Source organism: Nannobrachium achirus (assembly GCF_963921795.1).
Source record: "Nannobrachium achirus genome assembly, chromosome: 15".
Lineage (NCBI taxonomy): Eukaryota > Metazoa > Chordata > Actinopteri > Myctophiformes > Myctophidae > Nannobrachium > Nannobrachium achirus.
In genome coordinates this window covers 19,091,441-19,115,667 of record NC_137822.1, presented here as the reverse complement: position 1 = coordinate 19,115,667, position 24,227 = coordinate 19,091,441, and the positions used below count along the sequence as shown (strand labels likewise).

Genomic DNA, 24,227 nt, shown 5'->3' with positions numbered 1-24,227 from the left:
GTGTGTACTGATTTGCGTGAGTTTTGGAACAAATCTGAAGGAGTAATATAAAAAAAAGGTGTTTTACATAAGTCAGCCTCCTGGTGGCTCTATAATAAGCAGATCTGAAAAACTCAGGGCAAAGGTTTTTCCTTGGACTCTAGCATAGTTATATATAAATAGAGAGCCGACAGCCCCGCCCTCAGCTATTCATTTCAATGAAGTTGCTCAGTGGCGTTTTGAAGCATGCGGAAGTAGCTACTCCAGGTGCATTGTGGGGGAAATTGTTGGCCAAATGTGCCAAAATGTGTTACGCCGAGATGTAATTACATCACAAACGTCACTCGACATCCATTGAACCCTATTGTGTAAACCCCAGTGGCGCGCTCTTATGCTCGTGCATGTCATTCCCACCCGCCTGCTGTTCCGGCTTTGGCCAGTAGGGAGGCTGCTTCAATATTTACAAGCCGTTCTGGGGGCTTGGCCTCTAGGGAGTGTGCATACAAAGTTTTACACTGATCGGTGGAGTTATTGGTAAAAACACGAATCGGCCTGTTATAGTGCCACCATGAGGCTGATTTAAAAAAAATTAAGTGGCATTTCTTCCTGGGCCTAGTGGAAATGTGCATACAAAATTTCACAGAAATCGCACTCTGTGTTCATGATTTGAGTCATTTTGTTCAAAAGGGAGCACTCTTGCAATTTACAGTATGTGTAGAAATCATTCTGATGTTATGTTACATGACTGATATCAAAATGGTGAAACAGCGTCCTCTAGTTTGCCTGTAATAAGCACTGTGACAACCAACCCGCGAGACAACCAGCCCTGGTCTCCGTATCCCCCTGAGGAGGAGGACACTATTGAAAACTAGTTGATGCAACTCAATGGGTTTATCCTCCAGTAAAATTTCAAATAAATAAATAAAAATAAGCAAAATACTTATATACAATATATAGTCAATGAGCAGGACATATATGGTGATAAACAGAAAAACAAAAATAACTTTTGCTTAGTTTCACCTTTTTAATGTTGAATGCACAATAAAACAGACTTTGAGGATTACAGTAAAACAAAACAAAAAGCAATAGTGTAAATCAGGATATATACAAAATATATTCAATGCATAATAAGGTATAATATTTGTTCACAATTACAGTTTATGCTCTTTCATATAATACTGGTAAAATCCATAAATTAAATTATTACAAGACAATCTAAAACAAGTAAAGCACACATGGCTCTATTTCTGTCCATGCCTTACCCCTTATCCCTAAACCTTTTTGCATCTTCTTCTTCTTATTATTATTATTTTTTAGATATTTCAAATAGCTGATCTACGAGCTCACAACGTGCCGATGTAGATCGGCTATTTGTAGTATTTTTTAATCTTTTTCAACATAGTAAAAAAAGGCAAATAAGTTTAGGGATAAGGGGTAAGGCATGGACGAACATACTGTATATCTCACAGTGTTTGAGCAATCAAGGTAGAAGATGTTGGTACAGTATTAACGCCTTCTAAGCCTCTAAAGATGTGTGATAAATAATGTGTGGGATGTACAATAGGGAGAAGCATAGATGAAAGTTCACTCTCACAGAAAGATAATATGTTCACATTGAGTCGTGACACGATGCATCGGAAGCTTGTAGGTTGGCTATTTTGGCACGTTATGTCCTGGGCTGGTTCATGTTCACACATTCATTTGATTGGCTGATCAGATATAAGCTATATAATGAACCGGAACTGAACAGGAAACAGATAATGCAACCTTATGGAGACCTGGGACTACAGTTATGCACAGAGCCTATGCATACTTCTGACTTGTTATTGGCCATCAAGATGTCTATTAGTTGATGATTACTTCATTGTTTTGAAGCTCCTAGTAATCCTCCCCAACAAGCTTGTTCTCCGGGTCCATTGGGTCCACCTGGTTGGCTTCTTCGTCTTGATTCCATGCATCGAATTCTGTCTCAATCTTAATATTTAAGATAGAAAATAGAAATTTAGCTTATTTTGTCTCACAATTTAGAAGATTGTATTTTTGAGACTGTTGCTGATCAAATAATAGCTTGGATTGGAAATCGTCAGTAATTGTCAGTATTAACCATATATATCCTTGATCAAGTTGTCAAGACATTGCACCAAAATAACACTGCACTCTCACAGAAAGATAATAATGCTCACAATGAGCTGTGACACAATGCATTGGATGCTTGCATGTAGGTCAGCTATTTTGGCACGTGACAGCATTATACGATGGGGAGCTAATAGTCTTGTTCCGACCATGACTGTAGACTCAGATTTTCAGAAGTTGGCAAAGCCGTTCTGTTCTGGTTCATGTTCACACATGGTTCATGTGATTGGCTTGGCAGCAGTGTTGAACCAGGTTTGCACTGGAAACGGATCTTCACTTGCGTTTCCAGTTCAAATCTGCTGCTGAGCCAATCAGATGAAGCTATGGGGAAACAAACCGAAACAGAACAGGAAACACATAATGCAACCTTATGGAAACCTGGGACTACAGTTATGCACAGAGCCTATGCATACTTCTGACTTGTTATTGGCAATCAAGAAGTATATTAGTTTATGATTACTTCATTGTCCTCAAGCTCCTGGTCATACTGCTCGTTCTCCGGGTCCACCTGGTTGGCTTCTTCGTCTTCTATCTCAATCTTAATATCAAAGATAGAAAATGGATATTTAGCTTATTTTGTCTCACAATTTAGAAGATATTTGAGACTGGTACTGGTCAAATATAAGCTTGAGTGAAATTGTTAGTGTTAACCATATACAGTATAGCCTTGATCAAGTGGTTGTCAAGACAAATAGCGATAAACAAAAACAGTCTCACCTCTCCTTCTCCCTCTCCTTCAACTTCAACATCATTGTCTCTTTGGCCTGCAACACCAACATTGTTCATTAAAACCATAATTTGCTGATTTATTTTCACAGCTATATTCAGAGGAAGCAGAACAACATAATGGTATTCTCATGTGCTTGCCTTAATTGTACACAACATGTAACAATATTTTAATATTGAATCTTGAACATTGAATAATACATGTCACTAAGAACAAGAAGGGTAGATCAATTCCCCCAACCTAAGAATTAAAATGCTATCTCACCTGATCTGCCTGGTGTCTCTCTCCATCTCTCCAGATTCAGACTTGGGATCACGTTGCAGTTGCAGAGTCGTGAATTCACAGTGAAGGCATCCTGAGGGACAGTGCGGATTCCAGTGTTGTCACAGATGATCCTGGACAGGGTGACGCGTCGCAGTTCATTTCTCTGTGCAGCAGTGAAGACTCCGGGATTCTCATACCACAACCTGGGAATAGAAAAGAAGGTGTGAGATGTATGTATGTATGTATGTATGTATGAATGTATGTATGTATGTATGTATGTATCTGTCATGCGTGTGTGTGTGTGTGTGTGTGTGTGTGTGTGTGTGTGTGTGTGTGTGTGTGTGTGTGTGTGTGTGTGTATTGTATGGTATGTATTTCTATATCACTCACCTGTCTCCTTGACGGATAGCCTGGAACTGTCTTCCAATGAGACAGGCAAACAGAGGACCAACGCGGGCACCACGGCCGAAAGGCTCAGCCACACCTCCGAGCCAGACATCGATGTTAGCAGGTGTGCCATAGAGCTGAATCAGATTGCGAGCCAGCTTACGATTCCCCAGAACTTGACCAAGCTGATACTCATTTCGAGGTTGAGAAAGCCCACAAGCCCTGCGCCAGGCATTGTAACCTGGTTGGTAAACAAAGAAAATTGTTATGGATTTTGATAAAACAATGATGAGGAATTTGGACTTAGGATTTAACTAAGCAGTACTGTATAACAAGGTTAACTAGAATCTAATTTATGAAATGTTGCTTAGGCCTGTAATGAAATTTGGACACCAGGTAGAAAGATGGTTATCACGTACCAGGAAGGCCATGGTCACGTCCTCTAGCCATGTTGAGGGCACCCAGGTCCAGAGCTACGTCCATGATCAATTTGAAAAGCTGGTCCCTCACAGCAGTCACCATCATGTTATCCTGAGTGTTCAGTTTAGCTGGCGATCTAATCATGCCACGGAGCACCGGGTCAATGCCACCTGAGAAAACCAATGTAAAACAAAAAAGTCTTGTTACAAAACATATTTCAAAATTGTCTTATATAGTCTATATATATTTTCAAATGTTCAAGTCTTGCCTTCATGTATAGTGCACTGGTCTTCACTGAATGATAGTACTGTACCTTCAAAAACAATTCTCCAGGGAGTGAAGAAGGCCAGGAACAATGGGACATTGCGGACTTTAGCCTCTCTGTAGTTTGCATCCAGACGGGGCAAGACAGGCTGGAGGGTATTGTGTGCAAAGCGGTATGCTGCTGTAGCAAACACATTAGTAATGCTGGGGTCTACATTAGGGCTGTAGCCAGGGTAACGGCCAAGCTTTCTGATTTCGTTCGGACCAAGAATATGTAGCAGGTAGTCCCGGAACACGAACACCTAGAAGATATTGAAATATTGTGGTGTCAGTCAGTCATGTGGAGGAACAGTGAGTGTCTGGATGAATATACTGTATGTATCTGTCTGTCTCAACTGTAGTTCTCAGTTTCAGTAGGTCTCTTGTTTCTACATTTGTCTGTAGATGATTATGGAGGGGAGGATGAGTAGGGAGCTGAATGCTATCCTGGAGGACCCCTCTCATCCATCATCATTTATTAATAGACTGAACAATTAATATGCATTCATTCAGAGATCTGGTAGGCAGACATCTAGTGCCAGATTCTAAGCTTATGTATCTTGGTTACATACTCTTACTATGTACCTGCAGTCCACTCCTGAGTTTCATTCTACACCCGCATTTCCCTATGGCCTAACTAAATATGAGTTCATACTGTATGTTGCAAAGGTCATGTTACCTGTGTGTAGGCACCATTGATCTTGCGAGCCTCTTGGTAGAGCCTCTCACCATCCCAGTGGGGGTTAATTCTCCTCAGTGCACGGGCCAGACGGTTGTGTTCACGCATAAATAGTGTGTGAATTGATGTCAGGTAAAAGTTTTCATTCACACGGCTATCACCTGAAAAATAGCAAAACAGACATTGACCAAATATCAATCACTTCCTCTCATCAATATATCAAATACTATGATTTGATGTTTGCATTATTTTGCATGGTCAGGTGGGCTTTAAAACGGTGTATCAATAGCATTCTTCATTCTTCATCAGATTCAAATAATTTAATCTCAGCCTCAGAAACCAACAGAGCTCACACTAACCTGCAATGAAACAGGGCACCTCTCTTGCATTTCGGTCCCTGGTGATGTTTCTGCGTGTGGCACACATGTTTGCATTCATAGCGTCGAAGGGAAGCAGTTCACGGCCACAACTTCTGGTTGGATTGACGCGCAGCAAGCCCAAGTCATTTGTTAAGTCACGGAGGCGAGTTGCTAGCTGTTCCTCAGACCCATATACTTGGCCCAGGTCAAGGAAGGCTGTCAGAGTATTGATCTGCTCTCTCCTGTTTGGTTCACCTCCAAAATTGAAGGCTGAAGTTCCCGTTCCACAAGCAGGTGCCGATCTGAAGGAAGGCAGGCAACCTTCCCGGGGAAAGGGGCGACGAGGGTCGTTTCTGGGGAACTGTTCATTGGAAAGCATAGATTAACCACTTAAGCCCTTTGTACTTTGACAAATAGTGAAAATAGCTGAGCTAAGTATTAGTTTAATGGCATGCCCAAATGCAGAAAGGCTAGAAAAAGGACACCAACCACAATGGGGATGCAGGGCTCTTCATGTTCACAGCTCTCTTCACAGTCAACACCATTGCTGAAGGAACGAATGCTCGGGGAGAAAGGTGTGAAGCTAAGATCATGATCGTTCCACTGGCCAAAAAAGGTTGTCATGAGGGTGTTCTCTCTGTCACTGACCACGTTTCTATCAAGTGTGCTTAGAATCCTGTTGGAGACCTCTCTCACCTAAAGAGGAGCAGAATTGGTTATGTTTACAAAGTAATTTATTGAAGATATCCTGATATCTCATGCATCATACACTACATACAGTAGCCTACAGTGATATACCGGTACGTACCAGTGGGAGCACAACATTGTTGATCCTGTTCTTGGAGCCTCTTGTTAGGAAGACTCCATCATCGTATTGAGCAGGGAGCACGCGGGCGAATGGGGTGTTGGAGGCTCCATAACGGGGGTTCCTCCTAAAAGAATAAATGTGTATGTCATGCATTTAGTGATTTAAATTCACAAACTTATCTTTTCAAATGCATGAAAGATACATTTCTACAATTAAATTGTTGTCTTGAAAATATATGGTGCTCAATCATCAAATCTGTAAATGTTTCTTCATATAATAAAAGCAGTTCTATCAAAATTATTCATCTTGATGGCTAAATATAGCCTAATTAGGCTCAGCGGTGTAATGTATCAAATGCATGACTTACAAGTTGTTGCAGACGCTTGTGGCTGTGCGAAACGTGTTCACGTTTTGGATGGTGCGACATTGCGGGTTACGCACTCGAGCAGAACATCCCGTTATTTCAGAGAGCATCGTCAGCTGCTCAGGAGAGAGAAGATCTGAAAAGAATAAACATTTTTTTGTGAGCCTACTTTAAGTTGTCATATAGCCTAATGGAGTTGTTTACCAAAAATGCCTCACAATACTACATAATGCTATACATTGTGAGCTTACAGATCTGCTACAGCATTTTGCACTTTTTGGGTATAAATTGTGTGGAATGTGTTGTGTGTTGAAATCTGCTGACCTGTTGCATTCAGTGAGCGTTTGTGCACATGGTGGACCTTGTCGTGCAGCAGTCTGATGGTTTGGGCCATGTAGTCTGCAGATCGCACTGCTTGGCGGGCATCTCCACGTGGTTGCTTCATGAGCCGAAGAATGTCAGAGGGGCTAACGTTCTCCCTACGCACCCTGCGCAGGCTCCTTGAAAGAAAATTGGTAGTAATGATTAATGAATGAATCATGTCCTACAGAGATCGAAATATCCTCCTGTCCTCCATTTTTGTTTTCATTTGTTGTTCAAGTGTAGTATGCTAGATTAGCTCAGAGCCTCTACCCAAATAAATAATATCTCCCCCAGCCAAGGATGATTAGTGGATCATTGGCTTTACAGTGTCTCTTCCTGCATGGGCTCAACGTCTTGGCGTTACACAAGCCATTAAAACAAGATTTCTTACTGATTATTACTGTTTCTGTGAAGCAGAATAATTGGGTTGTAGGCCTAAGCATTATTCAGTTGTTTAGTGAACTGTAGGGTACAGTACTGTATTTTAGTAGGTTAATTCATTAACTCACTCTTCTCTGGAGTACTTGTAGGCTTCATCCACAATTGTCTTTGCCTCCTCAAAAGCATCTTGAAAGTATGGGCTGCCCAAATGTTCCCCTGTAAACCATCAGAAAGATAATTAGTCACGTCTTTAGTTCCATACCATGGACATTTCCAGGGTTTGTAACATCCATGCAAATAATGACCACACTATGTTGAGCTAGCCAGTTCCAGACCCTGAATCGCTAGCCACACCCCTTTAATTTTTTTGTTTTGGCGATTCAGAATAATGAAGTGAAACGAAATGTCAATTCAGGCTGAGTGTCAGGCTAATGTTGAGCAGCTACACAATGAATATAATATAACCTCATGAAATCATGCAGGAGTTTTTCATTTAGTAAAATAGTGTACCTGATGGAGAGCAGTGGCTGAGCATGAAGCACATGCCCAGTGTCAAAAGGATGATGAGACTCATCTCTGAAATGATGAGGGAAAAATATCAGTCTATTTCATAGAGAGTAAATATAGCCTACAATAGGTTATTTTAAAATCTTTGCAAAGAATTTCAGAAAGAAACATAATAATGAACCCCTTACCTGTGACTTTGATGGTCCTCTGAGTAATCCAAAATAGGAGGTTGCTTTAGCATCTATAGATCACTGGCCCTACAACACTAACCCATACCACTACCACTACCACTACTTATAGTCAGAAAGGCCCCCCCCCCCCCCCCCTGTGTTGTAGCCCAATGGTATAGTTCCCCCCCCACCGGCTCATAATTAAGTAATTGTTTGACTTCATCATTCACTGATAAAGGCCAGTTCACACCAATGCAACTCCTTCACACTTGCAACTGCTTGCAATCATTATCTCCAATGTCTGTTGCAAGGAGTTGCACTGGTGTGAACTGGCCTTATAACTGTTTTAAAGCAAGGAGTTGTGACTAGGTGCATTGGTGCAGTCTGGCCTTTCGACAAATGGTTCGCATGAATTACATTTATTTCAAATTAAAATAGCTCTCTGTTAATAATAATAATGATAATGATATCAACTAGAAAGATGCAATTGGAAGTGTGGTTGATGTATATCGGACCAGTTACCTATATGGAGACCCCTGGTGTGGTCCCATATATGGAGATCCATGTACTGTATATGGAGATATGCTGTGAGTCCCCAAAGATGCTTACTCAGTTATTCATTATGTGAGAGTCCTATGACGTCTATCACATCTGACATCATACTGTACATACAATCCCTTTTATGCCCATATATGGAGATCCCGGTCTGTAGAACCAGCCACACAGATATGGGCTGTCTTCCTACATACAGTATATGGGCATTCCCATATAATATCCTGTATCCATATATGGGTATAAAAGGGATTATGTTAGTGTGGTTCCCATGACATCACAGTGATGTCAGAGTGTGATGTCAGAGCAGCAAACCCATAGACCGTAAAAAAGTGTACACGTCCAGACAGACAGAGACATGATGTGCCGTTTCTCATACTAAACTGTGACCTTTGTTCGCAATAACCTATATTGTTCAGTAGTAGTCTTATCTATAAATTCATCAGCCTTTGTTGTCTGCTGATCACAAGAGACCATTTTATAACTGGACACATGTGTTCTGTTATTTTCCTTTTGTCTATCTTTTTAAAACATTAATGTTTACTGAAATACACCTTTTTGTCAGTCACCTGACTGCAATTCATTTACAAAATAACATTTCAATATTCATTGATTTGGTGAACAAGCACATAGTCCTTGGGCCACGACCCACATTTCACATATCGGTACCACCTGGGATGGCAAATTATAGTTGTGTTTTTTTTTGTTTTTTTTATTCCTATACATCCCTAGATTAAGTTTTGATATGATAGACCTTGCTGACTGGTAGTTTTCATCAATTTTATGATCCTGACTGCCTTTAAAAATAAATGATATAAGAAGAAACTGGGTGGATATTTCTTCAACCAAGAGAAGGTGCATAACTGCATATTGTGCAAGAAGCAGTGGTGGAAAGCTGCTAAAACCTAATACACAATTTTGAGGTATTTTGCACTTTTTCTAGAATATTTCCAATTTTCAGTACTTTACCTTCTACTCCACTACATCTCAGAGACAACTTGTATACTTTTACTCCACTATTATTTTAAAACTTTAGTTGTTTATTTTGATTATTACAAATCATATATTACCTACTTCAGTCTTATATACATTTTGGCTATTTGAAAATAGCCGATGCGATGCATTGTGAGCTTGTAGATCTGCTATTTTCAAAAGATTTTTATGCATTTGAAAACTGGGACATGCTCCATGATGAGTACTTCCTTTGGTACTTTAAGTACATTTTTATACCAATCTGTTTGAAGTTATAATGTTGATTTCCACAACCAGGGTGGTTTACCAGGCTACCTGAACTCCTCACCACGGTGAAAATCATCACTAACTTATTCATATTTGTCTGTGTTTACCAGGTAGTCTTCACTGAACAAAGCCTTCCTGTCTAATAGTAGTGGTTTCTCTGTCGTTTCACTGTTCTTACAGTTTTTCATTTACCTGTATAGCACCTTGCTCAACCAAGTCGTTTTTATTTGCAGCAAGGATTCATATTTTAGATTGTATTTAGAGAAAAGAAAAGATGAGTGTTAAAATGTTTTCATTTAGGCCTAGTTATCGTTTTAGCGATTTTAATGATTTTGATTTCAGTGGGTGGGGGCATGCATGCATACACACACACATACAGACACAATAAGCCCATTCCCAAGATGCACTGTAATCTTTCATGGGCAGATGTGACTTATGGGGGCTAGCAGTCTTACTCTAAATAGTAATAAAGAAATCGTGCCGGCTTATCCAAAAATACATTTAGATTAGACATCTCTAAAACAACAGAAGGCAGTAAATTAAAACATTTTAATACCCATATTTTCTTTTCTCTAATTAAAATCTAAAATTTCCTTGTTGTAAAAAAAAACTAAGTTGGCCTTTAAATGTGCTTTATGAATACCGTTCTGCTCTTCTATTCTTCCTGATGAGACTATGTTCCCCTGGATGCTGCGTGTTGCACCATTGCACTGTTGCGTGTGCAACAGGTTGCTGCAGACGTTTTATCAGTCTTATCTGTGACTGTCTGATAGGAGGGTTACGTGACTGATCAAACTTGTGAAGAAAGCAGGCTCTGCTATATGAGGTCATTGATATGAGGTGTGGAGGGGTGGTGGAGGTGAGAACAATGAAGAAATTAGTGGCTATCATGACTAATTTCTCCCACCCTCTCCAGAAAGAAAGACATGCAGATGAATAACGGCGCGGCCCAAAATACCATTTACGGACAGTGCAAGCTGACTTGCCCGCAATTCAGGTAGAGGGTAAGAGTATAGCAGGTAAGGCAGTGACAAGAATATAGGGCCTGTGGTCTGACCAGTGACCTTACTCCTAATATCACTCATCATCTCACAAAGACAGGTTCTAATTTGGGTATCCTTAAAATCCTTAGGTGGATTTTACTGTGTTTTTTCTACATCCTACTAATAAACGACCAGAAGTCTGTCTGTCCGATGTCTGTCTGATATACACGCATGCTGACATCACTGATATTAAACAGTGCCCGAATTTGGAGATAATTGACATCACTGATGCCGCCGCCTTTACTGCACGTGCGTGGTCTCTATGGTAACAGCCACATGCTAAAACAGTGCCCAAATTTGGAGATGACTGACATCATTACTACTGAGTACTGACACTCCTACATTCAATCCCTCACATATACTGTTCACACCCCATAACCCAAACTGCACATAATTCAGAGCACATACGTATATGTTCGAACGGGCAAGGACTAGTGAGGTATTATTAGACAATTTGTTAAATGTTCATATATCAGACTGGGGGGGGGGGGGGGACTGAATAGCTTGTGTAACATTTTAATGTAAAAAAGGCTGTTTGAATGATTGTCTTTGGATAATTAAAGGAGTTTGCAATAAACGATGTTTTCAGTAATGCCCTCGTCATTATCCACAATGAAAACGCGCAGAACGCTGGCTCTCTTTCCCCTGGAGAAGGCTGTGTAGTAGAGTTGTTCATAGACAAGATTGTGTGCACATCTCAAGCCTATATTCAGGCCAGGTGCTGGACATCAAGGTATCAGATAATGGAAGGAGAAAAACGCCCGCACACTGTTAAGGGGATTGCACACGGTACGCGGTCACCGCCTGCTAGTAATTCATTTTCAATGAAAGGCGGGCGGCTATTTCGTCCGCGCAGCGAAGTTTAGAGGCGGCGAGGCGAGCGGGCGCAGTCCCGTGAAAATCCCCGCGAGCGTGCTCGTTTGTGCATGCGTACGCGGGCGGTGAGAGATGGATTGTGTTCATCTTTGTGAAATACCGCGCAGCGTTTACTCAAAGAGCGAGTGTGTTTGTGTATCACCGCGGCGCGGTCCTCGCAGATCCAAGCGGAAGCCCCGGCGGCAACCGCTGTCCGTCTGTAGAGCGCCTAGCTCCAAAAACTTACTTTTATTATAGGCAACTGGCTGCAACGTTTCGACTTTACGTCTTCATCAGGCAAAAGTTATAGTAACAAACAAAGAACCCATTATATACAGGACCATTTTGATTGTAAGGCATAACACCTGGGAGTAGGGTGGTGCTCAAACCACCTACTCCAATCACAGGGACTGGATACATAGCTCCACCCCTCAAAAAGAGTACCTTTACTCAAATACTTAAACAAACTTACATACAGTGTATCAATGAAGTAGTAGTACATGTTATGAACAATAAGATAAATATATACAAAACGTTAAAACCTTTAGTCATGAAAAAAGTTAAAGTTTACAAATAAGTACAAAAACAACCAAATAATCAACATGACATGATTAGGTGTTTAGGCCTATCCATGATAGGGTTTTAAGGTGAGTGTCCCTGGTCAAATTTGAACTGGGGACTTCTGCACAGGGGAATCTGTAGGCTAGATCTCTAGACCACTAACTGGCTTTTGAGAATCAGCCTAGAAGTGTGTAGTAGAGTTGGCCATGAGCGAACACAGATTGAGTATTTGTCTGGATAGCCAGAATGTCACGTTGAAGCCCTTTTTTGGCAAAAGGCCATTTTGAGGTAAAAGGGCAGCTGCATACTGTATAACAAATCCTTGCCTAAATATACAGAGATCCTTTCTGTAAGACATTTCTATTATAGGAATGCACTCCTACAATTAGGCCTACAGCTAAAAACCTGAGAATGTATCACATACAGTAGTAGTTTTGTGGAGAAAAGTATAAAAGCACTGTCACCCATCTGGAATATGCCTATTAGATTTGGAGAAATCTTGTGTGAAAAGTATATTTTCCCTGAGGATGGGTTTTCAAAGCTTCAAAACTTGTCATCCCTATCTGAATGGTAGTCCAGGGGCCAAGCCAGATTTTGGTACCACCCAAGGTGACCGTACATTTCTAGCATTTTTATATTCTTACGTGTCTCTAGTTTATATTTTGGTATATGTTTTTCAATTCAGTAGCTTAAAGGGATATTTCACAAAAATACTTTTGGTATTTTGTGAACACAGTGGACAGATTTTAATTTGCTTCATTCAGTATTTAGATATTTGATATAAATAGTTTCAGACACTTCCCGTCCAGGGCCCCTTCCCAACTTCAAACTCCATTTTAACCAGGATAGATTAACCAGGATAGAGTTTGAAGTTAGAATGGGTTTGAATAAGACGAGGAGTGTCTGATAAAATGTATATCAAATATCTAAATACTGAATGAAGCATATTAATAAAATCTGACAATTCACACCTAACTGCTCACCGGCAGCAATCGGCTGGGTGATGCTAAAATCTGAATTTCCCCAGCAGAATTAATCAGGTCTCCCCCTTTCCCCTTGTGCAAAGTAATAGCTGTCCTGTTTGGTGGAAAGTGCACAGACCCCCCCCCCCCCCCCCCCCACACAACATCTAACACCTTCAGCAAGGAGGCCGTTGCGTCAGCTTCATCACTTGCAGTGCCTGAACGTCTACCCTCAACTGAATCTGCCACCAAACCTCACTGAAGTAGAGCACGGGTCTTCAACGTTTTCAGGCCAAGGACCCCTTAGTTGAGAGAGAGATGAAGCAGGGACCCCCACAACCTGTTCATATATTCCATATAGTTTCATGATTTGACAGCACAATTATCAGTTTATTTTGGATCCACCGTCATCCACGTCAATTTGTGTTTTCAGATATTTAACCACTTGAACCGTCAATACTTAATAAACTTGACCTCTCACTCTGTACTTAAGTCTGCTCTTTTCCCCCTCTAAACCAAAGCTTTTTGCCGGAAATTGCCGATCTACAAGCTCACAACTTGTATGTAGCCACTTGCCACCACCCACTGAAATCTAAAATCGCTAAAACAATAGAAAGCAGTAAAATACTCTAATTACAATCTAAAATATGAACCCTTGTTGTAAAAAACTAAGTTGTCCTTTAAATGTGCTTTATGAATACAGTTCTGCTCTTCTATTCTTCCTGATGAGACTATAGGTCCTCCTGAGTGCTGTGTGTTGCACCGTTGCACTGTTGCGTGTGCAACAGGATGCTGCAGAAGTTTTATCAGTCTGTTTATTTATGTGATTTTCTGATAGGAGGGTTACATGAAAGAAAGCAGGCTCTGCTATGAGGTCATTGATGCTAAACAGGAAGGTGTGGAGGAAGGTTAGAACAATGAAGAAACTAGTGGCTATCATGGCTTACCCCTCCCAACCTCTCCAGAAAGAAAGAGATGGGCATGGAACAGTGGGCACCTGAGAACTCAGTCAGATATGGTTGTCCGGAAACACTAATTTCTGTACTGATAATCCAGAAAACTTTGCACATCATCAGTCTGTTTATTTGAAGTGGCCTGCACCTTCGACTCTACAGTAGCTTAGAAGCTTCTCTAAACATGAAATACCAGCTACTAGAAACCATCACAGAACAAGGTTATAGGCAATAATTGTCTCCGCCAGCTATAGGGCGAAGGTATGGGGAGACTATGTTTTTCACCTGTCTCTGTCCGTGCGTCCATTAGTGCGTCCGTCTGTCCGTTACCAGCTAGTCTCCGGCACCTACAGATTTTGTCAAAAAATCGGTAGACAGCTATATCTCTATAGGGATGTGATCAAGACGGATTTGTCCAATATTTCATAGTCTATCCTATTTGGTAAACATTGGCTTCCAAAATGTGTAGGATCGGTCGGTTTTGAACAAAATGCCTCAAATCATGAGCGCAGCGTGCATGCAATTTTCGTGAAATTGTGCACACACATTCCCACTAGGCAGAGGAAGAAATGGCACTTCAACATTTTCAAATCAGCCTCATGGTGGCGCTATAACAGGCCGATTTGTGGTTTTACCTATAACTCCACTGATCAGTGTCAAACTCTATGTGCACTCTATAGAGGCCAAGGAAAAATCTTTTCCCTGCATTTTTCACATCAGCCTTTTATAGCATCACCAGGAGTCCAACTTATGTAAAACAAAATCTTTTCAGAAGAATTGCCTAATTTCACTGACATTTGTGAACACTTGTAGGCCTATTCCCTTTTTTCCTCCCAGTCCCCCCAAATTGAACTAATTGTCTAACTAGAGGCAGTGCTCTTCCAAGCACAGGTCTCCACCAGGTCAGGAAGGTTATTCTGCCATGATGACTGAATTATGACTGACTGCCGTGATGACTGAAGAAATGATATATTACAGTGTGCCTTTTGTAGGAAGAGATGGTCCACACTCACAAATGGATAGGTTATTTGGTTTCTTTCACAGAATACATGTGAGTCCTGTCCCAAACTTCTCCTACTCTAAATTCTTCTCTTGACTACACTATGTCAACACAACTATCAACATAGTGTGAAGGGTTTGCGCCCATGTTTACTGCGATAGTGTTCTCACATTAATCATCCTACTTGATACTGAAATATAAGAGAAGAGGAACATTTAATAATTAAATAAACATAATACAAATTCTGACGATAAAGAATATATGACTTAAATTCATGAGATTACTTAAGGCGTAGGTACACATCATTGTATATTGTGAGGTCATTATTACAGTAAATTAAATATTATGTAATTTATTTGACATAGAACAATGGCTCCATCTACAGGACCCATACATTTACATTTTATTTGTCAAACACTTCTTAGGCCTAATCCCTATTTTCAAGTAATAGGCCTAGGCTAAGTAATAAAATGTTCGCCTATGGCGTGCCCAAAATAGGGATGTCAGAGTTAAAGTAACAAGAAGTGCAGGTAAGGCTACGCGGCACTCAGTTACGTTGTACTGCGTAGTTGTGTACATGTGAGTAAGGAAGGTGTTGGTTTCAGCAATGAGTATGAATGATGCATGTGGACAATTGGGTATAAATGCATATGGGCAGTTGTTGAAATCAAATGAGATATATAATATTTGTTGTTAGAAGTCATAGTTTAATGCTGTACTATAGGACAGTGTTTATTGCAACATAATACAAATAAGAAAGGGAAATAGTACTAAAATTGATATCCAGAACTTGAAGCAGTGTTCTTCCGAGCACAGGTCTCAGCCAGGTCTGGTAGGTCATTGTGGCCCCCTGGTGGCGCAATAATAGGCAAATGTGAAAAGGGTGCCATGTCATCTGCGGCCTGTCATGATTTGAGGCATTTTGTTCTAAAAATATGTTTTGCAAAAATGTAGCTGCTGTTGGCGCTATAACAGGCTAATGTGAAAAGGGTGGCATTTGTTCCTTGACCTATTAGGAATGTGCGTGCAAAATTGCACGAAAATCGCCAGCTGCGTTGATGATTTGAGGCATTTTGTTGAAAACGGACCAATCCTGCAAACTTTGGAAGCTATGTAAGCCAATAGGATGGAATATGAAATATCAGACAGATCAGTCTTGATCACATACTATCACATAGGCTACTAGACTATAGTGTGTACTGATTTGCGTGAGTTTTGGAACAAATCTGAAGGAGTAATATAAAAAAAGGTGTTTTACATAAGTCAGCCTCCTGGTGGCTCTATAATAAGCAGATCTGAAAAACTCAGGGCAAAGGTTTTTCCTTGGACTCTAGCATAGTTATATATAAATAGAGAGCCGACAGCCCCGCCCTCAGCTATTCATTTCAATGAAGTTGCTCAGTGGCGTTTTGAAGCATGCGGAAGTAGCTACTCCAGGTGCATTGTGGGGGAAATTGTTGGCACATAATTATGTGCCAAAATGTGTTACGCCGAGATGTAATTACATCACAAACGTCACTCGACATCCATTGAACCCTATTGTGTAAACCCCAGTGGCGCGCTCTTATGCTCGTGCATGTCATTCCCACCCGCCTGCTGTTCCGGCTTTGGCCAGTAGGGAGGCTGCTTCAATATTTACAAGCCGTTCTGGGGGCTTGGCCTCTAGGGAGTGTGCATACAAAGTTTTACACTGATCGGTGGAGTTATTGGTAAAAACACGAATCGGCCTGTTATAGTGCCACCATGAGGCTGATTTAAAAAAAATTAAGTGGCATTTCTTCCTGGGCCTAGTGGAAATGTGCATACAAAATTTCACAGAAATCGCACTCTGTGTTCATGATTTGAGTCATTTTGTTCAAAAGGGAGCACTCTTGCAATTTACAGTGTGTAGAAATCATTCTGATGTTATGTTACATGACTGATATCAAAATGGTGAAACAGCGTCCTCTAGTTTGCCTGTAATAAGCACTGTGACAACCAACCCGCGAGACAACCAGCCCTGGTCTCCGTATCCCCCTGAGGAGGAGGACACTATTGAAAACTAGTTGATGCAACTCAATGGGTTTATCCTCCAGTAAAATTTCAAATAAATAAATAAAAATAAGCAAAATACTTATATACAATATATAGTCAATGAGCAGGACATATATGGTGATAAACAGAAAAACAAAAATAACTTTTGCTTAGTTTCACCTTTTTAATGTTGAATGCACAATAAAACAGACTTTGAGGATTACAGTAAAACAAAACAAAAAGCAATAGTGTAAATCAGGATATATACAAAATATATTCAATGCATAATAAGGTATAATATTTGTTCACAATTACAGTTTATGCTCTTTCATATAATACTGGTAAAATCCATAAATTAAATTATTACAAGGCAATCTAAAACAAGTAAAGCACACATGGCTCTATTTCTGTCCATGCCTTACCCCTTATCCCTAAACCTTTTTGCATCTTCTTCTTCTTATTATTATTATTTTTTAGATATTTCAAATAGCTGATCTACGAGCTCACAACGTGCCGATGTAGATCGGCTATTTGTAGTATTTTTTAATCTTTTTCAACATAGTAAAAAAAGGCAAATAAGTTTAGGGATAAGGGGTAAGGCATGGACGAACATACTGTATATCTCACAGTGTTTGAGCAATCAAGGTAGAAGATGTTGGTACAGTATTAACGCCTTCTAAGCCTCTAAAGATGTGTGATAAATAATGTGTGGGATGTACAATAGGGAGAAGCATAGATGAAAGTTCACTCTCACAGAAAGATAATATGTTCACATTGAGTCGTGACACGATGCATCGGAAGCTTGTAGGTTGGCTATTTTGGCACGTTATGTCCTGGGCTGGTTCATGTTCACACATTCATTTGATTGGCTGATCAGATATAAGCTATATAATGAACCGGAACTGAACAGGAAACAGATAATGCAACCTTATGGAGACCTGGGACTACAGTTATGCACAGAGCCTATGCATACTTCTGACTTGTTATTGGCCATCAAGATGTCTATTAGTTGATGATTACTTCATTGTTTTGAAGCTCCTAGTAATCCTCCCCAACAAGCTTGTTCTCCGGGTCCATTGGGTCCACCTGGTTGGCTTCTTCGTCTTGATTCCATGCATCGAATTCTGTCTCAATCTTAATATTTAAGATAGAAAATAGAAATTTAGCTTATTTTGTCTCACAATTTAGAAGATTGTATTTTTGAGACTGTTGCTGATCAAATAATAGCTTGGATTGGAAATCGTCAGTAATTGTCAGTATTAACCATATATATCCTTGATCAAGTTGTCAAGACATTGCACCAAAATAACACTGCACTCTCACAGAAAGATAATAATGCTCACAATGAGCTGTGACACAATGCATTGGATGCTTGCATGTAGGTCAGCTATTTTGGCACGTGACAGCATTATACGATGGGGAGCTAATAGTCTTGTTCCGACCATGACTGTAGACTCAGATTTTCAGAAGTTGGCAAAGCCGTTCTGTTCTGGTTCATGTTCACACATGGTTCATGTGATTGGCTTGGCAGCAGTGTTGAACCAGGTTTGAACTGGAAACGGATCTTCACTTGCGTTTCCAGTTCAAATCTGCTGCTGAGCCAATCAGATGAAGCTATGGGGAAACAAACCGAAACAGAACAGGAAACACATAATGCAACCTTATGGAAACCTGGGACTACAGTTATGCACAGAGCCTATGCATACTTCTGACTTGTTATTGGCAATCAAGAAGTATATTAGTTTATGATTACTTCATTGTCCTCAAGCTCCTGGTCATACTGCTCGTTCTCCGGGTCCACCTGGTTGGCTTCTTCGTCTTCTATCTCAATCTTAATATCAAAGATAGAAAATGGATATTTAGCTTATTTTGTCTCACAATTTAGAAGATATTTGAGACTGGTACTGGTCAAATATAAGCTTGAGTGAAATTGTTAGTGTTAACCATATACAGTATAGCCTTGATCAAGTGGTTGTCAAGACAAATAGCGATAAACAAAAACAGTCTCACCTCTCCTTCTCCCTCTCCTTCAACTTCAACATCATTGTCTCTTTGGCCTGCAACACCAACATTGTTCATTAAAACCATAATTTGCTGATTTATTTTCACAGCTATATTCAGAGGAAGCAGAACAACATAATGGTATTCTCATGTGCTTGCCTTAATTGTACACAACATGTAACAATATTTTAATATTGAATCTTGAACATTGAATAATACATGTCACTAAGAACAAGAAGGGTAGATCAATTCCCCCAACCTAAGAATTAAAATGCTATCTCACCTGATCTGCCTGGTGTCTCTCTCCATCTCTCCAGATTCAGACTTGGGATCACGTTGCAGTTGCAGAGTCGTGAATTCACAGTGAAGGCATCCTGAGGGACAGTGCGGATTCCAGTGTTGTCACAGATGATCCTGGACAGGGTGACGCGTCGCAGTTCATTTCTCTGTGCAGCAGTGAAGACTCCGGGATTCTCATACCACAACCTGGGAATAGAAAAGAAGGTGTGAGATGTATGTATGTATGTATGTATGTATGAATGTATGTATGTATGTATGTATGTATGTATGTATGTATGTATGTATGCATGCATGTATGTATGTATGCATGCATGTATGCATGTATGTATGTATGTATGCATCTGTCATGCGTCTGTGTGTGTGTGTGCGTGCGTGCGTGCGTGCGTGTGTGTGTATTGTATGTATTTCTATATCACTCACCTGTCTCCTTGACGGATAGCCTGGAACTGTCTTCCAATGAGACAGGCAAACAGAGGACCAACGCGGGCACCACGGCCTAAAGGCTCAGCCACACCTCCGAGAAAGACATCAATGTTAGCAGGTGTGCCATAGAGCTGAATCAGCCTGCGAGCTAGATTACGATTCCCCAGAACTTGACCAAGCTGATTCTCGTTTTGAGGTTGAGAGAGACCACAAGCCCTGCGCCAGTCGTTGTAACCTGGTTGGTAAACAAAGAAAATTGTTATGGATTTTGATTAAGCTATGATGAGGAAGTCTATAACAAGGCTAATTAGACAGTCATTTGTTATATATATATTTTAAACATTTTGAAAATGTTTGAAATGTTGCGTAGGGTTATAATGGAATTTGGACACCAGGTAGAAAGATGGTTATCACGTACCAGGAAGGCCATGGTCACGTCCTCTAGCCATGTTGAGGGCACCCAGGTCCAGAGCTACGTCCATGATCAATTTGAAAAGCTGGTCCCTCACAGCAGTCACCATCATGTTATCCTGAGTGTTCAGTTTAGCTGGCGATCTAATCATGCCACGGAGCACCGGGTCAATGCCACCTGAGAAAACCAATGTAAAACAAAAATGTATTGTTACAAAACACATTTAGAAATTGTGTTATATAGCCTATATATATTTTCACATTTTCTTCACATTACACAGTCTTGCCTTCATGTATAGTGCACTGATCTTCACTGAATGACATACGGTACCTTCAAAAACAATTCTCCAGGGAGTGAAGAAGGCCAGGAACAATGGGACATTGCGGACATTAGCCTCTCTGTAGTTCGCATCGAGACGGGGCAAGACAGGCTGGAGGGTATTGTGTGCAAAGCGGTATGCTGCTGTAGCAAACACATTAGTAATGCTGGGGTCTACATTAGGGCTGTAGCCAGGGTAACGGCCAAGCCTTTTGATTTCGTTCGGACCAAGAATATGTAGCAGGTAGTTCTGGAACACGAACACCTAGAAGAGATGAAATATTTTGGTGTCAGTCAGTCATGTACAGGAACAGTGAGTGTCTGGATGAATATATGTCTCTGTCTGTCTCATCTGTAGTTCTGTCAGTTCTGTTTCTAAATAAATATGAGTTCATACGTTGCAAAGGTCATGTTACCTGTGTGTAGGCACCATTGATCTTGCGAGCCTCTTGGTAGAGCCTCTCACCATCCCAGTGGGGGTTAATTCTCCTCAGTGCACGGGCCAAACGGTTGTGTTCACGCAAAAATAGTGTGTGAATTGATGTCAGGTAAAAGTTTTCATTCACACGGCTATCACCTGAAAAATAGCAAAGCAGACATTGACCAAATATCAATCACTTTGTCCTGTCAACATGTCCAATACTATCATTTGATGTTTGCATTATTTTTGAGTGGGTGGGCTTTAAAACAGTGTATCAATAGCATTCTTCATTCTTCATTAAATTAAAATAATTTATTCTCAGCCTCAGAAACCAACAGAGCTCACACTAACCTCCAATGAAACAGGGCACCTCTCTTGCATTTTGGTTATTGGTGATGTTTCTGCGTGTGGCACACATGTTTGCGTTCATAGTGTCGAAGGGAAGCAGTTCACGGCCACCGTCTCTGGTCGGATTGACACGCAGCAAGCCCAAGTCATTTGTTAAGTCACGGAGGCGAGTTGCTAGCTGTTCCTCAGACCCATATACTTGGCCCAGGTCAAGGAAGGCTGTCAGAGTATTGATCTGCTCTCTCCTGTTTGGTTCACCGCCAAAATTGAAGGCTGAAGTTCCCGTTCCACAAGCAGGAGCTGATCTGAAGGAAGGCAGGCAACCTTCACGGGGGAATGGGCGACGAGGGTCGTTTCTGGGGAACTGTTCATTGGAAAGCATAGATTAACCACTTAAGCCCTTTGTACTTTGACAAATAGTGAAAATAGCTGAGCTAATGACATGCCCAAATGCAGAAAGGCTAGAAGAAGGACACCAACCACAATGGGGATGCAGGGCTCTTCATGTTCACAGCTCTCTTCACAGTCAACACCATTGCTGAAGGAACGAATGCTCGGGGAGAAAGGTGTGAAGCTAAGATCATGATCGTTCCACTGGCCAAAAAAGGTTGTCATGAGGGTGTTCTCTCTGTCACTGACCACGTTTTTATCAAGTGTGCTTAGAATCCTGTTGGAGACCTCTCTCACCTAAAGAGAGGAGCAGAATTGTTATGTTTACAAAGTCATTTATTGATATCTCATGCATCATACACTATACAGTAGCCTACAGTGAATCATACATACCAGTGGGAGCATGACATTGTTGATCCTGTTCTTGGAGCCTCTTGTTAGGAAGACTCCATCATCGTATTGAGCAGGAAGCACGCGGGCGAATGGGGTGTTGGAGGCCCCAAGACGAGGGTTCCTCCTAAAAAAACATGGAAGTCATGCATTTAGTAATTTAAATGCACAAACGTATCTTTTCAAATGCATGAAAGATACATTTCTAAAATGAAATTGATGTCTTGAAAACATATCGTGCTCAATCATCAAATCTTTTGAGGTAAATGTTTCTTCATATAATAAAAGTAGTTCTATAGTTATACATCTTGATGGCTAAATACAGCCTAATTAGGCTTAGCTTTGTAATGTATCAAATGCATGACTTACAAGTTGTTGCAGACACTTGTGGCTGTGCGAAACGTGTTCACGTTTTGGATGGTGCGGCATTGCGGATTACGCACTCGAGCAGCACATCCTGTTATATCAGCGAGCATCGTCAGCTGTTCAGGAGAGAGAAGATCTGAAAAGAATAAACATTTTTTGTGAGTGTAGTTCATATGTTGTCATATAATCACAATGCACAATGCTACAGTACATAATGTTATACATTGTGAGCTTACAGATATGCTACAGTATATTGCACTTTTTGGGACCCAGGTATAAATTGTGGGGAATGAGTAACTTGTGTTGAAATCTCTGCTGACCTGTTGCATTCAGTGAGCGTTTGTGCACATGGTGGACCTTGTCGTGCAGCAGTCTGAGGGTTTGGGCCATGTAGTCTGCAGATCGCACTGCTTGGCGGGCATCTCCACGTGGTTGTTTCATGAGCCGAAGAATGTCAGAGGGGCTAACGTTCTCCCTACGCACCCTGCGCAGGCTCCTTGAAAGAAAATTGGTAGTAATGATTAATGAATGAATCATGTCCTACAGAGATCGAAATATCCTCCTGTCCTCTATTTGCCAGACCCAGGGGGTCGGCCTACATAAGGCTTTGTCGGTCGGTCTGTCGGTCGGTCTGTCGGTCCCTCTTTTCCTCAGTGTGCCTGTCCCTTTTTTCCTCAGTGTGCCTGCTCATCTGCCCCTCCCTTCCCTTGCTGGGCTGATTGCCTTGAGTGCCGTCACCTGTACAGGACCAGCTGAGTTGAGTTGGCTGACGAGCTGCTGACACTATAAATTCCTCAGCCCATCTACAAGCTCACAAACATTTCCAGCTGCTCAGCCTATACAATCCTGTGTGTTCATGTGTTAGTTCAGTGCCATACTAGTGAAAACAGACGATCTACAAGCTCACTACGCTTTGTTGCTGAGACTATAAAATCCTGTGTGTTCATGTAGTGCCATACTAGTTTTCATTGCGGGTCTGGCACGACCAGGTGACCTGGTCTAGTTTTGTTTTCATTTGTTGTTACAATTTACATTTGAAGCATTTAGCAGACGCTCTTAATCCAGAGCGACTTAGAATAAGCTAGGTAATACATCAGTACATCAACATCAATACATCAAATGGAAAGTGTTCAAGTGTTGTAGGCTAGATAATAAATAATAGATAAGCCCAGAGCCTTATCTTCCCCAGCCAAGGATGGGCTCAAATCCTGGGTGTTACACAAACTATTTTAAATAATATTTTTTAATGATTATTGCTGTTCCTGTCTGAAGCAGAATAAATGGGTTGTATTCATTATTCAGTTCTTTAGCGAACTGTAGGCTACAGTAGGTCTACTGTACGTAGTAGGTTAATTCATTCACTCACTCTTCTCTGGAGTACTTGTAGGCTTCATCCACAATTGTCTTTGCCTCCTCAAATGCATCTTGAAAGTATGGGCTGCCCAAATGTTTCCCTGTAAACCACCAGAAAGATAATTAGTCACGTCTTTAGTTCCATACCATGGAAATTGCCAGGGTTTGTAATATCCATGCTTCTTTTTATTTTATTTTTTTTCTTTCTTTTTTTCATTTAGTAAAATAGTATACCTGATGGAGAGCAGAGGCTGAGCATGAAGCACATGCCCAGTGTCAAAAGGATGAAGAGACTCATCTCTGAAATGAGAAAAGAAATATCAGTCTATTTCATTGAGAGTAAATTATAGCCTACAATAGGTTATTTTAAAATCTTTGCAAAAAATAACAGAAAGAAACATAAAATGAATCCCTTACCTGTGACTTTGATGGTCCTCTGAGTAATCCAAAATAGGAAGTTGCTTTAGCATCTACAGATCACTG

The 24,227-nt window shown here is 40.8% G+C and overlaps 2 protein-coding genes across 2 annotated transcripts; both read right to left on the bottom strand.

Annotated features, from left to right (window-relative positions):
• Positions 1-1,398: 1,398 nt before the first annotated feature.
• On the bottom strand, positions 1,399-7,741 carry LOC308299674 (eosinophil peroxidase-like; the record flags this gene model as incomplete). Its single annotated transcript, XM_080743465.1, has 15 exons — positions 1,399-1,953; positions 2,573-2,650; positions 2,830-2,876; positions 3,104-3,306; positions 3,494-3,731; positions 3,910-4,080; positions 4,224-4,476; positions 4,893-5,053; positions 5,252-5,612; positions 5,741-5,947; positions 6,060-6,183; positions 6,427-6,559; positions 6,748-6,923; positions 7,296-7,383; positions 7,678-7,741. 15 exons carry the CDS (start codon positions 7,739-7,741, stop codon positions 1,858-1,860), a joined length of 2,400 nt encoding a protein of 799 aa, XP_080599591.1. The 3' UTR covers positions 1,399-1,857.
• Positions 7,742-17,601: 9,860 nt separating this feature from the next.
• On the bottom strand, positions 17,602-24,227 carry LOC308298835 (eosinophil peroxidase-like). The gene is made up of 16 exons (XM_080742519.1): positions 24,162-24,227; positions 23,979-24,044; positions 23,758-23,845; positions 22,712-22,887; positions 22,395-22,527; positions 22,029-22,152; positions 21,726-21,932; positions 21,249-21,609; positions 20,893-21,053; positions 20,489-20,741; positions 20,165-20,335; positions 19,744-19,981; positions 19,307-19,509; positions 19,033-19,079; positions 18,776-18,853; positions 17,602-18,156 (listed from the first exon to the last, which is right to left on the bottom strand). Exons 2-16 carry the CDS (start codon positions 24,040-24,042, stop codon positions 18,061-18,063), a joined length of 2,400 nt encoding a protein of 799 aa, XP_080598645.1. The 5' UTR covers positions 24,043-24,044; positions 24,162-24,227; the 3' UTR covers positions 17,602-18,060.

What these genes read in the sequence shown, in the direction of transcription:
- LOC308298835 (XM_080742519.1), bottom strand. Translation starts at nt 24,042, where the DNA reads ATGAGTCTCTTCATCCTTTTGACACTGGGCATGTGCTTCATGCTCAGC. An exon ending in ACAAGTGTCTGCAACAACTT is followed by an intron (nt 22,153 to 22,394) that starts GTAAGTCATGCA and finishes ATGTTTTTTTAG; the next exon opens with GAGGAACCCTCGTCTTGGGG. An exon ending in ACAATGTCATGCTCCCACTG is followed by an intron (nt 21,933 to 22,028) that starts GTATGTATGATT and finishes TCCTCTCTTTAG; the next exon opens with GTGAGAGAGGTCTCCAACAG.